This window comes from Dermacentor andersoni, chromosome 9 (genome assembly GCF_023375885.2).
Source record: "Dermacentor andersoni chromosome 9, qqDerAnde1_hic_scaffold, whole genome shotgun sequence".
NCBI classification, from domain to species: Eukaryota; Metazoa; Arthropoda; class Arachnida; order Ixodida; family Ixodidae; genus Dermacentor; species Dermacentor andersoni.
In genome coordinates, this window is record NC_092822.1 from 95,888,839 (window position 1) to 95,905,855 (window position 17,017).

Genomic DNA, 17,017 nt, shown 5'->3' on the forward strand with positions numbered 1-17,017 from the left:
TGGTAGTGTTAACAATGTATTATGGAAGATGTGACTTGGCTGTAAAGTGGCCTAAAAATAGTCGCTGTAAAGTGCGTAAAATCTACGTGCTATAAAATTATGGCGATGACTAATGACGAATACTATGAACATTAAAATCCATCGTGAAGGAATCATGCATTGTTTAAAATATGCGAGATGTTAAATTGCTTACAGCACTACTGCCTCGCCAGAGCCCTTGAACGTATAAGTTAACAGTGCTTTACCTTTATACGGGGCATTCACGTGACGTCACTATACGCCATTGCGCTTCACTGTTCACAGCTTCCGCTGTGCTGAGGATAAGCGGATCGAGATAATGCACATCTTTTTGACGTGCTGGCTCAACAAAAGATGGCGCTCTCCATGACGTCATTGCACACCTCCTATGTGTTGATTTTATCGTGCTCTTTCTAGCGCTGCATAAACGCTGTAAACTTGTAGTCGGGGGTAAATAAATAATAGAGAGTTTTAGCGTGTCTGGTATTCCGGCAAAGCTTAGTCGGATTTTCGGGTGGGCGGAGGTGTAAACGTGAGCGGCCGCGTAGTGGTGAGTGGCGTCACCACGCCGGCAGCTCACGTTTACGCCTCCGCCCACCCGAAAATCCGACTAAGCTTTGCCGGAATGCCAGGCACGCTAAAACTCTCTAAGCGGTTCTACCCGCGTGATCACGACTGACTCCATGCTACTGTACGCGTACGGCGCTATGCAACGTTGTAACTCATCACAAGCTGCACGGAGGTCAAAGTAGTTTTCATCTGCAGAAATATTTGTTGAGAGAAAACGAAGTCTGATTTTTCGCGGAGCATGAACCAGAAACTTTTGCCGATGCCGAAGGGGGTGGGTGAGGGTACTCTTACCATCTGTTGCAGTCGACGTTGACCGTCTGGTTCTCGTAGTACCGCACACCGTCGACGATGCACTCTGCACAGTGAAAAAAAGGCAATGTAATTGAACTGTGACGCGAACGCTGTGGCTGGTGAGATGAAAAGTGGAAGAGATGTCTGACCTAAATCGGCGACAAAAGTTTACGGACCACGCAATCTGACAAGAAGTTCAGTATTTACGTAGCCGGCACGCACGCAACCAGCTAAGCTCACAAACTGCTCGGAAGTTGAGCGTTTCTTTATATCCCATGGTGCAAAATTGGCGACGTTCTTGTCGAAAAAAAAATCCATATGTCCCATAACCTCCCTATTCAATAATCCCATATGAGGCATGGGACTGCAAAAGTCATATGTTCGCATCTTCATAGTAGATTATTGGACATGATATATATATATATATGTATGTATGTATGTCCTCTTTTGTTTGATGGGGACCCACACTACTGTGAGCGTCTGAACTTGCTTGTCTGATACGGCGTTGTTATCATCCCTATCATAGTCGACACTAAAAAGCAGCCCTAAAACACTGCGCTCGTGTCGTAATTCTTACTCGTCCCTTGTGTATCGCGCTGTTCTTCGTCGATACTGAATACCAACTCGCCAATAATTTTTGTACTCTTTAAATCGGTTCAGGCAGAAACATTCTTTAAAAAGTCCGTCGTACCCGCCGCGATATCCTAGTGGCTAATAGCGTTGCTCTGCTGAGCTTGAGGCCGAGGTCGCGACTGGCCGCATTTCGATGGAGGAGAAATGCGAAAATGCTCGTGCATTTAGATTAAAGTGCGCGGCCAAAAAAAAAAAAAAAAGAAAGCCCAGGTGATCAAAATAATTCCGAAGTAGTATTCATGTCGTGGTTTTGAGCAAGAAAAAGCCCCAAGATTTTTTGCTTAGCTCCGTTCTCAACAGTTACCTATTAGAGAAGGAAATTACGAACTTACGAATTTCGCCCCAGAAAGCCAGCGCCGGCACAGCTACGTGACGTCACTGATGTCGCAATATAATTTTCGAATTTGAGTCGTTTTCTTTTTCCAAAGAAAGAGGTTTGCTTTGCAGCGCTACACTTTCGAGCCTTCCGGTGCTGAGAGCGGATATTCAATTTTGACGTCGGCAAGAGGGAGGGCAGACATCGTTGCGAAATGTACGCACATTCGTAGTCGACGCGTAGGGAGGACGGTTGCGGTCGGACAGGGAGCCAGAACGTGATAACGGGGTCACGAAAGGAACCTATTGCTCGCTATGCATAGTTGGTTTCCCGCGACAATTTCTAGGTCCCATTACTACCGATGGGCTGTCTCAAATCTTACTTCCTATAATACAGCGGACTTCTCGTCCGATAATGTACTTCGCCCGTCCGTGCCCTGTGGGCGACGGAAGCAGACGGCGTGCGTAGTTCCGGTTGCAACGGCCGCAGTCGTCGGCTAATTGTCGTCTGCTGCACCGCGATAAAAAAAAAAAAAAAACACCACGAGTGACGTGGCTGTTGGCAGCGAGAGCGGCTCGGTCACGTGGTCCGACCAGCGAACGGAACAACGCACCCTGCAAGGCGCGCGCGATAGGCTTCGTGCAGGCACCACGGCAGAGTGTCTCATTCATTACGGGCTTCCGCCCTCTCGTCCTACAAGTCTGCTTCGCTGCAAATGCGCCTCGCACTGGCAAGCGAGCTGTTTTAATCCATTGACAAGAACTGCAAGGAACCGCGTCACAGCAGCATGGGCATGCCACTTCGTTAACTCGCTTATGCAATGACAAGAGTATAACTGAAATATACGGCGACAAGAGAAGGAGCGCAAACGCAAGCAAAAACACACTGAAATGTCGGTGACGCGGATCCAGCTACCGGAAGAACACTTACTGCGAGATGACCGCGCATTCTCATGGAAAAAAACACAAGCCTCCAGAAACGCAATCTTTTCCTCTTTCGTGAGTTGGATGAAGGGAATCAGCCAATCGAAAGGTTCGAGTGAGCAAGAAGAGCACGAAAAAAGCGATCATCGACACACCTGAAAGCACTCAGATGGAAGGCGACTCAGAAAACACAGATTCTGCTCTCCCATTTTTGAGGACCATCGACGTCCTAAAGTCGGGACTGGTAGTCTATGATGCAGCCACTTTCGTACGACATAAATTTTTCGCTCGCTTTATCCCGCGAGCGAAGCCTAATTTCACATTAGACGCACCAAGAGCAACTACACATTTCGCCAACTTTTCTCCGTGTACCCTACTCACCCAAATTGAGTACGCGACCCTTTCGCTCGAGGCGATTCTCCGTACGCGTTCAACAGTGTTGGTGCCTCATAAATCGCGCGAGCTCCCTGCTGTGCTCGGTGTCATGATTCGCGGTGTTAGGTGGATCAGTCGTCAGTGGTAGATGCACTTTACTGCTGCCAGCGGTTATGTTTGGCGCCACGTGTTAGGTTTGGTACCACGTGAATGAAAATCGTAAGTTCGAAAAAGTGGACGACGAATAACGCGGAGTGGAGTGAAAACTTCATTGCAAATGTCCGGCGACTTGGGCGGGGTGGGGCCATAAGCATCCCAGCCTAGGCGACGGCCTCGAGTCCTTGGACTCGGGCGGCTTCCTCGGCGTGCCGGACGGCCCACAGTTGATCGGCGAGGTCGTGGCTGAGCAGGGCCGCCTCCCAACGCGCCCCTCGGTTCGAGACTGCCATTTCTATCCCGTTCGTCGGGGACTCCTGCTGCTGGCTACCGGTGCATGCCCATGCACAGCATGTGCTGCTGCGTCGCTCTGGCTCCGCACGCTTTACAGTCGTCGGACGGATGAATGTCGGGGCAGCAGAGGTGAAGGATCGCCGGGTTAGGATATGGGTGTGTCTGCAATTGCCTCCAGGCAACCGCCTGTTTCTTGTTTAGTTTGGCGTGCGGTGGTGGGTATTTACATCTGTTCAATCTGTAGTGTTGCGCGACGTCTCTGAAAGTGGTCATGCGATCCCCCCACGTCCACTCCCGCATCGCTCTCGCGGTGGGCGAGACGTCGGGATTGCCGGCGGGCGCCGCGGCTCGGCATGTAAGTCCTCGAGCCGTGGCGTGGGCCGTGTCGTTTCCCGGGAGCGGAGGGTACGTGTGGGCGGCGGTCCATAAGAGGAAACTGTCGTTTTTGCGGCAAATATTGCCCTGTTGAATTTGGAGAATGCGGACCGCTTCCCGGGAGATCCGGCCGCTAGCGTAGTTGCGTATCGCTGCCTTCGAGTCCCTTATCACCTCGGCGTTCGTGGTGGCTACCACGAGAGCTATCGCTGCTTCCTCGGCCGCCTCCGTCTCTTCCGTGCGTATCGTCGCGCTCGCGACGCAAGTTCCGCTGTGGTCCGTGTTTGCGACCGCGAAACCACGTTGTCGCTCGTAACGGGCCGCATCTACGTAGACAGTTTCTTTGTTGCTGCTGTATTTCTTTTGTAAATCTCGCGCGCGCCTGTTGCGCCGGCCAACGTGATGCGTCGGGTGCATGTTCTTGGGCAACGGCGAAACGGCGATGCGCTCGCGAATCGGTATGGGTATCGCAACCTTTTCGCCCTGCTATGTGTGGTAGCTGATGCCCAGCGTCTCGAGGATGTGTCGTCCGGTTCTGCTTTTTGACAAACGCTCGTACTGCGCGACGTTGTGCGCTTCTATTATCTCGTCTAGGGTATTGTGTAAACCCAGTTCGAGAAATTTATCCGTGCTGGCATTGATCGGCAATCCTATGGCACGTTTGTACGCCTTGCGGATGAGGCGGTCTAGTTTAGTTCGTTCGGCCACCTGCCACTTGAGGTAGGAGGCGACGTACTTTATGTGACTGGTTACGAACGCCTGTACCAGGCGGATCGTATTGCTTTCTTTCATTCCACTATGTCTGTTCGTGATACGTTTCAGTAACCGGATCGTTTCATTGACCGCACGCTCTAGTCTGCGTACGGTTTCGCCGTTGTGGCCGTTGGCCGACAGGTGCAAGCCCAGTACCCTAATTTTGTGAACATGCGGGATGACGGTGCCGTCAGATGTGACTTCTCAAATTTCTCTGTCGGCGCGCTCGGCTGCGGAATCGGCGTTCTTGGGTTTGCGGCCCCTGCGCGTGGGTCTGTAAAGCAGGAGCTCCGATTTGGCCGCGGAGCATTCGAGGCCCGTGTCACGCAGATACTCCTGCACCGCGTCGACAGCCGCCTGTAAGGTTTGCTCTACGTGGCCGTCATTTCCCTCAGCAACCCAGAGCGTGATGTCATCGGCGTACAAGCTGTGGTGGAGGCCTTCTATCTCTACCAGTTTCTGGGGTAATCCGAGAAGCACGACCTTAAGAGCATGGGCGAGATGACAGAGCCCTGCGGTGTGCCCGTGCAACCTATGTCTATGTCTTGCGCTTCCAGTCGGCCGATCACTATGCGGGCATGGCGACCCGTAAGGAGGTTCCGTACGTACTCGTACGTTCTCTCGCCCAGTCCCAATGCTCGTATGCTTTCAAGTATCGCGGCGTGTTTTACGTTGTCGAACGCCTTTTTGAGGTCAAGACCGAGTATGCTTGTGTGGATCGCGTGGGATTGTCTACGATGTGGTGTTTGAGTTGAATCATGACGTCCGGCGTAGAAAGGCCACGACGGAACCCCAGCATCGTATCAGAATTATTTATTGCTGTCTGGTAGGAGCATTAGACCTTGGTCACTATACGAGTCGCTTTGTTCGGTAAGGCCCACACAGTCTGATGAACTGACTCCATTTCGAAGGCTGACAGTGCTTTGACGTGGAAATGCAATCTCGTTCGTGTAAGCGGACTTAAACAGCAACTTTGCGTGGATCACAATTTTTCCGGTACCTTGCCGAACAGCGCCGTGGCCATAAACGGGATGTACATTCGTGTATTTATTTACGTACCTCACAGGCTCCCCGGTTGCAGTATTAGGTGAGGGGGGAACGCATAGTAGTTAGAAAAGGAACAACAGCTACCTTATGCAGCACTCAACGAAACAAAAACAGAAAAACTAGCAAGGCTAGCGCAAACTGACGCTAAACCGAATAAAATGAAAAGAAATGAAAACCGGGTGCCACGTTAAAAAATCTCAAATGAAACAGTGGTAGTTGTTCGTCGTTCTCCATAGCAAAACGACGAACAAACAAGGATATCCTTTCGCTAAAAGCTTTTCAAAGGTGCACACAGACATACTGCTCTCAGCGCGCCGCGAAACCTTTCGATGACGTAACCGAAGCGACGTGTGCGGTTACATCTGCCTCAATGTCATCGGTTGTATTGTCTGCTGTCATCTCGACAGACGGTATGGTGCGATCTACGTCAACCTTATGTACGTGTTATGTTACGTTGCGACGACTGTCATTCGCTTCTGTTTAACGTGAGAACGTTTGTGCCGAAGCGTTCCAAGGGCGCTTCTCGAATAAACGTGCTTGCATATAGCTTTCCTTTGTATTTTTTTTTTTCAATAGATCGCCTGATTAAGTACACGAGAGAACAAAGAATGGGTACATCCTGGGCTACTTCCGTGGCACTACCAGTCTGCAAGATTGATTAGCATGTGAAGTACATGTTTGGCATTATGATTCGATGATTAGCAGTGAATTAGATGTACTATCTCACCTGTAGATGGTAATTTTTAGGCTGTATAATTTTTTTTATTTTAGAAATATCTATGAGCGTAGCGAACGTGGCGTTTTTACAGAAGGGCTCCTAGGGGAGGGGTACATATTTTTCCACTAATAACGTGAATTTCAGAAGACTAATTATCAGAAATTCTTCAATTATTTTTTTAGAGCATTGGAGACAGTCCCGCCGTCGCGCTGTATTGGGTGTTGGCAGTTTCGCCATTCTATGGCTTCGTCAACATCCAGCTTAAAGAGGAAGTACGATGGGCGCGGTCACAACAGCAGGTGCAGACCGTAAGCCACGCCCACCTTAAGACTGATTAATGCTGTGGCAAGCATAATTTAGCTAACTTTTTTTTTACAGTGAAGTTGTTAGCGTCTAGTTGGTCGATATCTTTCGCACCGTCGTCGTCCTCATGGAAAACAAATAAAGAAAAGCTTCAGCGATTCAAGCGAAAAGTGCATACATTCTTTGGTATCACGCATACAACATACAGTGCAGCATTCCTTCCAATAGAGAACGAGCATTCGAACCACATAATTGATGATAAGGCACTCCTGATAACAACGCGAAACACGTAGCGCTCGCTCCCCGCAAACGCTTCACGGTAAAGATTACTGCTGCGCAATCTGTCGCGGCGACGCCAGCTTGCGACGTCAGGAGTGACGTCACTAGCCTTTCATATATAGAAGAACCAGCCTAGCAACTGATTTCATGGTTGTTGCAGCAACGCTATGCGTAGGCAACGCATAGTTGGGAGTCCCGACAAGCAGCGTGAATACGCGGAGCAGCAAAGGGAAAAGAAACGACGATACGACCAGCGGTGACCTGCTGTCAAAATTACCGTTACTACATACTGAAAAGATTTTGCGCCAAAAAACAACACACACAAGAAAGACGACGACACCACGGGCGCTACTTCGTTTAATGAGGGTGAAAGCACTCGACATATATAGCCCTCCAAAACACCGCCCATGCGTACAAGGCAACATGGAGTACGAAGTTTTATCAGAGTAGGCGTGATAGAAACTTGAGCTCAGCCTCGTAAAGAAAAACCGATGTATCACTAACACAGTTAGGACCCGCTTTCTTGATGTAGTGATACATCGGTTTTTCTTTACGAGGCTGAGCTGAAGTTTCTATCACGCCTACTCTGATAAAACTTTGTACTCCATGTTGCCTTGTGCGCATGCGCGGTGTTTTGGAGGGCTATATATGTCGAGTGCTTTCACCCTCATTAAACAGCTGAAGTAGCGCCCGTGGTGTCGTCGTCTTTCTTGTGTGTGTTGTTTTTTGGCGCAAAATCTTTTCAGTATGCAAGATCACTAACTAGCCCAGCAGTTAACCCTTATACCGTTACTACCATTAGCCTAAAGCAATAAAGCATCGCACAACCCCCTCATCAACTGTAGTGGTGGTTTTCAACAGCTTCGCTGGGCATCCACTTTCGCAGGGCCGGGATGGCGAGTCAATCTTTCTTCCTATTTACTTTGCATTGAATCGATACACTATGTCTATTTCTTCTAGAATCTCGTCAGTTTCGTCAGGTTATGCCATGCGGTTCCTTTTCGTGAAACGCCACTCAGCGTGACGAAAAGTGGTTTACTTCAGAAGACCTTAGTTCACTCGTGTGCCAGGGACATTGGATAAAGCATATTGTACAGTTCAGAAACATATTGCAAGATTAAATATAATTTCGCTCGTGAATCGTTGAATTTGGGCATATTCGTGGCTAGCAAAAACTTGGGTAGCAAGAGGTCGTTGTTGTTGTTGTTGTTTTTCATTTCTTTTTACAATTTCTGGTCTTTCCAAAACAATGCAGTCTGTTCAGCCTTTTATGCGTGGCACTTCGGCAACACTTGCCCATCATGCATAACTTGGCACGCATCACTTCTCTTTCGTGGGATGCATAGGCTTACCTACGCAAAATTCATAGGCATGACTGCACAATCTTATTTCTTTTACACATAATCTTAATTCTGACGTTGCGGGATCTTGTACTGCCAAGTAAACTGAACGCGCCATGTTTTTGTGGGTGCATATAGCAGAACCAGAAAGCGAAACGAATTTTGTTTTCATCGTAGTGTCTATATTTCTTCCTCAAAGCGAAATTCCCCTAAATTTCGCAATATTTACCTTCTCGAAATTCGGATACGTGAAGGCAGCGCGAAAGTGAAGTGTTTTACAGTATTATCTGGAATACATTTTAAGTACATTTTTTTGCCCTTTACGAGCGCTGATCCAGTCTCTGCTAAATATTCACACATATGATCCATAATATAATTCGGAGCCGCAAAAGCAGGAACTCAGCACGAGAGTATTCTTTTTTTATTGGACAAACGCTGCACGCGGCAATCATTCGGCCGCCGCTGTCGCACATCTTACTCCTTCGATCTAATGGTCCACCGGTTATCTGCCTTACGCATTACGTGGCCTGCCCGGCTCGATTTTTTTCCCTCTTAATGAAAACTGGGATAACGGCTACCCCCTTTCTCTCGCTGATTCACACCGCTATTCTCCCGTTTCTTAACTTCATGCCCATCGTTTTTCGCTCAATCTCAACGTATTCCCAAGCTTAATTGTTAACCTCCAAGTTCTTGCACCATATGTTATCTTAGGCAGAAGGCTATCGTTGTACGCTTTTCGACGACAGCGGTAAGCTGAGTAACGCCTGCCGTATGCGCTCCGACTCATTTTTATTATTCGACGATGACGTGCACGGGTGCCCCCAACAGTTGCCACGCCTGCCCCGTCTGCAAACAACCACTGCCACCCGTCGCGAAGCAGCAGATGTGGGGATGACTGATCATGGCCTCCGAGATTTACCCCCGCGCGCGCCGTGGTGGATCTCGGAGGCCACGGCCTGGTGCACGAGGCGTCGTCGAGAAAGCGCCTTCGCCAGGAGAACACACCGAGCTACGAGGAGTGGACCCGACCCGCGGGCGCCCTAGGGGACCGTCGCTCTGGGTCTTATCTGGGCTTCTGCGCCTCTTGTGTGGATACTGCTATACGCATCGCACCTTCCACTCCCGACACACTTCCTTCGCTTCCAAATTACTCGTATTAGTCCAAAGAGACATCCCATAACTAAAACATTCGTTCCATAGATCAATTCTGCTGAAAATCTTTGTCTCGTTGTCAGGGTCCCCTGTGATTAACTGGCCTAGATAAGCATACTCTTGCACAGATTCTAGGGTCTTAGTGATGATCAATAATTCTTGTTCTGTTGCTAGGCTATCGAATATTATCTTTGTCTCTGCATAATAGTCTTCAACCCTGCTCTTACACTTTACCCGACGCGGTGGCGTAGTGGCTTTGGTGTTTCGCTGCTAATGGCGCGGGATGAAATACCAGCCGCAGTGGCCGCATTTCGATGGCAACGAATTGCTAAAAACATCCTTCTATCGCGCATTGGGTGCACGTTAAAGAACCCCAGCCGGTGAAGACTAACCCGCAGTCCCCCATTACGGCATTCCTCGTAATGGGACCGTGGTTTCGGCCCGTAAAACCCCAGAATTTACTCTTACACTTTCTCAGCTAAGATCCTCAATCACTTGTTGCAGTCTGTTCCCAGCGTTGCAGAACATGAAAATGTAATCTGCAAACAGAAAGTTGTTGGGATATTCGTCCTTTATTATCGCTCCTAATTCTTCCCATTCTAGTAGTTTAAATACCTCTAAGCATGCAGTGAATAGCAATGGAGAGATTGTGTCTCTTTGCCTGACGCCATTCTTGATAGGTATTTTTCCGCTATTCTTGTGTAGAATTAATTAACGTAGCTGTAAAATCTCTATAGATCGATATTCGCAAAGATATTCACGTTATGCTTCTCTTACTCCCTGATAACACAATGACTGCTGGTGTCTCTACTGACTCAAAGGTATTTTCATAATCTCTATTAATATAGCGAGTTTCCTGCACACCGTAGATTTCTGAATTACTAGACTTATGACATCGATGTAATTCACTGTAGCGCAGGGAAATCAAGGTGGCGACTCGGAGTCTAACATTCGGACACGTCGGACTCAAAAGTTAAGTCGAGATATGAAGAGGTGCATATTTACTTGTCCCTTTTGTGACGTTCTTCTGTCTTCCTTCTTAACGGGCTTTTCTCCCCCATCTTCTCCTGCTTTGCAGAGAACCATGTAGGTGAACACATCTGCCCTGGCAAGGATATCTGCTTTTAAATGTATAAAGAGCTGTTCTGCTCACTGATTACACACTTTCCTTTTCCGGTATATTGTCAAGCTGCTGTTCGTGATCTCGGCGTTCCTCTGACGTGCGTTTGGACCCGTTCTTATTAGCCCTCGGACTTCTTTCTCTGGAACCGCTTTTGAGATTGCACCGGCTCGTGACTTGTGGCTAAATGTGCGTGTGAGACCCCACACTTTACGCTCGATTTCCAGCTTTCGATCCCGGTGCGTTCATGCAGTCTATTCACGGGCTCTTGACCTTCGGGCTGCAGCGCCTTTCAAGAAAGAAAAAAAAAATTTTTCTGCTCTTCTCCTGTGAGCAGGCGGATTCTCGCACTATGGCTTTTTTGTAATCTTTCTTTTCTTGTGACACCGTCGCGTGCACTCATTTATCGCTTAGACTTATTGAGAGGTAGCGATATCTATGTGTACACATGCCCCCTTCTTCACGTGGCGTCCTTCGGGCTTTAGATTGCTTGAATTACAACCTCCCCTCCCTCGCGATTTTTTTTTTTTTTTTGATGTGACACTCGCAGTTTTCGCGCATTTAAGTTTGTTACATTCGAGACCTTCCCTCCGTCTCAGACCCTGTGCAGCCTTGTAGGCTATTTACTACTGCGTCGCCTCGCCGTGCCCCTCCCCGCTCCCTCGCTTCGACACAACGCGCTGACCTCAGCCAGTTCCACGGAGTGAATGCCCCGCTCCGTATGGGCTTCTTTCACTCGAGTCGCTGCCACAGCGCTCGCAGCCACGCATCAAAAAGCCATGTTCTCTGCCTCGCGTTGTTGTGTTTACCTAAACTGTCGTCTGCGAGTTGAATTCGGCAATTTCCGGAAAAAAAAAAACTAAATAAAGCTGCAAGACCGTTTCCTGTTTCCTAGCGGTCATGTTCCTTCCGTAAGTTTACCCTGCTTACGAGTTCATATCGGATGCAAAGGCGTTGATGAACCAAAGCTATGATCAATGTCGCCCTTTGAGTTTCTAATATTAACCCGTCGCGCGAGTACTTTAATAAAAGCGAGGACGCAAAACCTGGTCCAAATTTAGCGTCTTGTGCGGCGTTCTACAAACCTGCCGGTGGTTTCCAAGCACAGCTGTGCTCACGTCGTTTGAAATCCACGTCCTGCGGGGGCAGGGGCCAGGTAAGTATGAATGGATACATAACTTTCTTTGATTGCTGGTAGAAAGATTTGACGTTCGCCCCGTTTGATATATATCCCACGAAGCATCCCCTTAATTGTAGGTTATTTTTCTCGTAGGTTCGTGATATGTTTGGGTAGAGTGCCAACCTTATTCTTCCTGTCTTTGCTTGCATTTTATCTCTCTCTTTCACTGCCAATTTTTCATGGGACGAAATTTCCTAAACTCAGCTGATTTTCTCATAGTGTATGGAGTTAATTATTATTATCAGGTTAACGTTATCAGGTTAACGTTATCAGGTTAACGTTGCTCTTTACTGTATGCTAAAAAGGTTTCGATATTTTCGCCAAATAGTCAATTTAAGTATAAGCACTATTCCTAAAAGGCGTGACTGTTCAGTGCTGTAGCGCCACAGTGCCGCTGCTGACACGTGACATTAGAGAGCTTTAGATGTGGACGCCCAAAACTCTGTATGACGCAAAACCACAGGGCGTGGCAAGGGTACGCGTAGCGAGAACAAAAAGAGCGCGAAGGGCTCACACTGGAATCCGCGCCCCTTAACGCTAGGGCGTTGCTGGGTACCGTATTCTAAAACTCTCCATTGATTAACCTGCTTTTTCAGCTCTCGTAATGCCGTCGCGGTGACTTTTGGTGATATAATTCTTAGAATTGGGCAGGGTATACTGTTACGCTGCCCCCCTGTTACATGTATCATTTGAGCACGGGTGAACGCAGCTCCATATCTTCCCTTAGAGGCGCACATTCGTATGTTACTCCTGTATTGCCTTCTATGGCCTTTGTATTTCGTCTGTCTAGTATTCGCAATAAGGTTACAGTCTCCAATTTCACGCAGCAAAAGTAAATGCATTCTTTTTATCGGCACACTTGGCGTTGACAACAAAGATTCGGAAACTGCAGCTTTCCAGGGTGTGGAAAATGTATTTGTTTTCAAGGATGAAAAGAAAAGAGCTGCTCTTCACAAAAGGCGCGTAACTTCATTTACCCAAAGGGGAAAATAAAGTAGTTCCAAACAAGCAAGTAGCGGATATTGCCGATCAAATGCAATATCGATGACGATTGACCATCGATGACGACCACAGTATACCAGTTAATGACAGTTGCGAAAGAAATTGGAGTTGAGAGCAACACCAGGAGGCGTGTGATTTCCGAACACATCCGGCTGCAAGCCCTGCTAAACTATAGGGTAACGTGTTTACCAGAGAAGATGACGAAGAATCGTGCACATCATTTCTCCTAGGCGCTCGCTCCCGAGGAACACGATATGCTTTACTTCTTTTCTGACGAAGAAAGTTTGATTTATGGGGGTGGTGGATGAGAGAAATATAGCACGACAAATGTTTTTTTTTTTTTTTTTTTTTTGTGAGGCGAAGCTTTATTTGACCGCTTTCCCGGGTTTGGTGTGGCTGCCTGTCTGCTGGGTCGGTCGCTCACCGAATCCATTTGTGAATCATAGGTTATATAAAAGTACCCCTTGTATTCTGACCACATACACAGCACTCTCATCCGCGTAATCAAAAAAAAAAGTGTGTTCCTGCATAAAACCTGAATATGTAACGTCGGCTCACAGGCGGTTCTAATTAAAGCAAGCCGATCTGTTGACGGAATGGTGAAATTTGATTAACGAATTCCTTGATTTCTTTGATTTAGACACTGCGCACTTTGATCTAGCCCTACGCATGTGTCCATCCTTGGCCAACCCTGTTCCTCTAATATTACTACATAAAAACTGAACATATATATATATATATATATACATATATATATATATATATATATATATATATATATATATATATATATATATATATATATATATATATATATCGGCTTTACGGATATCTCTATTGCGTGTTAAGTAATGGTGACGGATATTTCACAGATTGATTGATATGCTTTACTTTTTTTTTTTTACTTAGCCATTCAGTATGTGCCACTAGGGGTGTGCGTGCTCTTGGCCAAGACATGACATGACAAGAACTTTATTTGAGTCCTGAGGGACTGAGATCTTGGGGAGCTAAAACCGAAGGCTCCCGAAGATCAAGTCGGTGGCGCCACCCACGATGGGACCGGGAGATGAAGCTCCGCCGCAATGTCGTGGGCCCTCTGGACAGCCTGGAGTTGCATGTGGAGATTGCTGCTCTTGAGCGATTCCTGCCATTGTTCTTTCGTGATGGGTGGAGAGGCGTTAAGGGCTGGGCACAGCCAGAGCATGTGTTCAAAAGAGCATGAGTCATGACCACATTTGGGGCACGACTGTGAGTGGGCAGGATCTATCCTGTTAAGAGACCGAGGAGAGGGATACGAACGGGTTTGCAGAAGTCTGAGTGTGCTAGCCTGACGTTTGTTCAATTTAGGATGAGGGGGTGGAAATGTCCTCCTGCCCAGTCGATAATGGGAAACAATTTCATGGAAAGTACATAATGGATCTTTGTGGATGTTGACCTCGTTACGAGCCTGGCTACCCGCGACAGCGCGGTACGTGAAATCACGCGCTCTCCGGTGGGCCTGCTCGTTAGGATTACATCCAAGCGGGTTAACTTAGCTATCTAGATGGGCTGGGAACCACGAGATGTGGTATTCCTCACTGCTCGCCCTAATCTTTTGAAGTGCTTTAAGCAAAATACTGTTCGCCTGTTCAGATACGAGAGCGGACGAGTATGATCTAACCGCCGTGCGCGAGTCCGAGAAGATGATAGCGGGAACTTTTGAGCTGTGAAAAGCCAGAGCGATCGCCGCTTCCTCCGCCACATGGGCAAACTTCGTATAAACAGAGGCTGCATTGACCAGGTTGCCTGCCGCGTCTACCACCGAGACAGCGAACTTATCCCCACTGTCATATCTGGCAGCATCGACAAAGAGGGCATCTAGTTTCTTCTGATTTATCTTTTTAAGGATGGACTTGGCTCTCGCCAATCTCCTACCCTCGTTATGCACTGGGTGGATGTTTCGCGGAACGGGCTCAACCATGATGCGATTTCTGGTTTCCCGGATCAAGCTAACTTTGGTCGCCGGTTCATGTCTTGGTTGAATTCCCTCTTCTTCTAAGATCTTGATCCCTGGTTTAGTGGATGAAAGTCTCATTATTTGACCCGCTGTGTGAGCTTCTATTAGGTCATCGATGGTGTTATGGAGTCCTAGCTCCAGCAGCTTCTCAGTGCTTGTGGACTGCGGAAAGCCGAGCACGCGCTTGAGGCCGGTTCTGATTAGGGAGTCGAGCTTGGCCTTTTCCGCTTTACCCCAATTAAGGTACGGTGCGATGTAGATAACATGACTCAGGAAGAATGCTTGATAGGCTCTGAGCAAATTGTCCTCTTTGAGACCGCCTCTTCGATTTGAGACGCGGGCTACAAGTCTTAGGACATTACTAGCCTGTCCAGTGAGCCTGTTGAGGGCCGTCGAGTTACAGCCCTTGGCATTAATGAGGAGACCTACAATTTTCACCGAGTCCATCCTCGGTATAGGATGCCCATTTTTAGCTCGAATTTCTATCGGCAGAGTTTCCAGAGGCGCAAGGTTTCTGACCCCCTGTCTGGACTGGCGGTGTAACAATAGCTCTGATTTAGCGGGGGAGAGTTCAAGGCCCGTGTTTGAAAGAAAGCCTTCAGTAGCCTCCAACGCGCTCTGTAACGAGTGTTCGAGCATGGCTAGCGATCCGCCCGGTGCCCAGATCGTGATATCATACGCATAAATGGCGTGACCAACATTTGGGATTGCAGCGAGGCGACCCACCAGAATGTGCATGTCCCACTGCGGCACAATATGTACGAAATCCGTAGGTGTTGCCCGATATTTCTCGTACATTTCTACGCATACATTTGTCATCACCATTCCTTCGTCAACGAGTGTTATGCGTCGCCTTCGTCCTTGTGACATTGCTGCGTAATGTGTCTCGCACTGTGCATCCACTTGATTTGGTGCTTGCATTTCAGCACAGCTTGTGAACAATGCAGTGCTTAAATAAAAAGTTACATGACACTAAAGTTGCGACCTACGTGGTCGATAAACATAAACGTTCCATGAGATCACTCGCTGCATGCGATGACAGTAAACAAGATTGTATGCAGCGCCAGGAGTTGAAAAACATTTATTTACAGCTTTCTTTTTTTTTAATTATGGGGTTTTACGTGCCAAAACCACTTTCTGATTATGAGGCACGCCGTAGTGGAGGTCTCCGGAAATTTCGACCACCTGGGGTTCTTTAACGTGCACCTAAACATTTATTTACAACTATACTTAATCTTCACTTCATACACATTCCAACATTTGCATTAGATTTTTTTTTCCATCCCTACAGATTTTTCCAATGCTATGAAAGCCATGCTATCATTTCCTACCGTGGTCTTGAGAATTGGCAGCTATGAGGACCGCGTCATACATAACCCTGATGTACCCCTGATGGCCTCAGAGTAGGTGCTGTTAAGAACGGCCATCTGCAGTGCAAGTTTGCCACCCACTTACGACTATAGGCGGCAACATCCCGGCGCTGTTAAGAACGGCGAGCTGCAGTGCAAGATTACCACCCACTTACGACTATAAGCGGCAACATCCCGGCGCTCTTAAGAACGGCGAGCTGCAGTGCAAGATTGCCACCCACTTACGACTATAAGCGGCAACATCCCGGCGCTCTTAAGAACGGCGAGCTGCAGTGCAAGATTGCCACCCACTTACGACTATGACGGCAAAATACCGGGAGCGTCGCCGCCAACTTCTAGCCACAGCGTGACTAAATCGACTTTGTGACGGAATGAGTTCGGTGGGCCAACTATTGGTCCCAAACTCCCCATCGCGCTACCCGGAACGGCTCCGAGTTCTACGGGGCCCCTCTGACGTCGGTTCCGGACCTTCGAACGTGTGTGCTTTTGTGCGTGTAGACCGTCCTGCGGAGAGGTGGCTAGTTTACGATCACCAAACGAACGTTCGCGTCGCCTTGTATCGCGGGAGGACCGAGTGTTTAAAAACTGCTGTTGTGCGGATGCTGGACGCACTTCTCTTAAGCAGTCATGTTGGACTGAGACTCTCTCTCTCAAGCAGTCATGTTAGACTGATGTACTTTCTCAAACAGTCATGTGAGACTGATGTACTTTCTCAAACAGTCATGTTAGACTGATTTAAATATTGTAAATAAACCCATATTCCTCGTTCTCGATGAGAAGCAGTCCTTCCCTTCATCAACGTCCTC

General features: G+C 48.0%; 1 protein-coding gene across 1 annotated transcript in view; it reads right to left on the bottom strand.

Annotated features, from left to right (window-relative positions):
• Positions 1 to 17,017, bottom strand: part of LOC126528401 (uncharacterized peptidase C1-like protein F26E4.3) — a 48,014-nt gene that overhangs the window by 22,166 nt on the left and 8,831 nt on the right. The window contains exon 3 of the mRNA XM_050176293.3: positions 880 to 943. Coding sequence (XP_050032250.1) covers positions 880 to 943 — 64 coding nt within the window. The remainder of the gene's footprint in view (positions 1 to 879; positions 944 to 17,017) is intronic.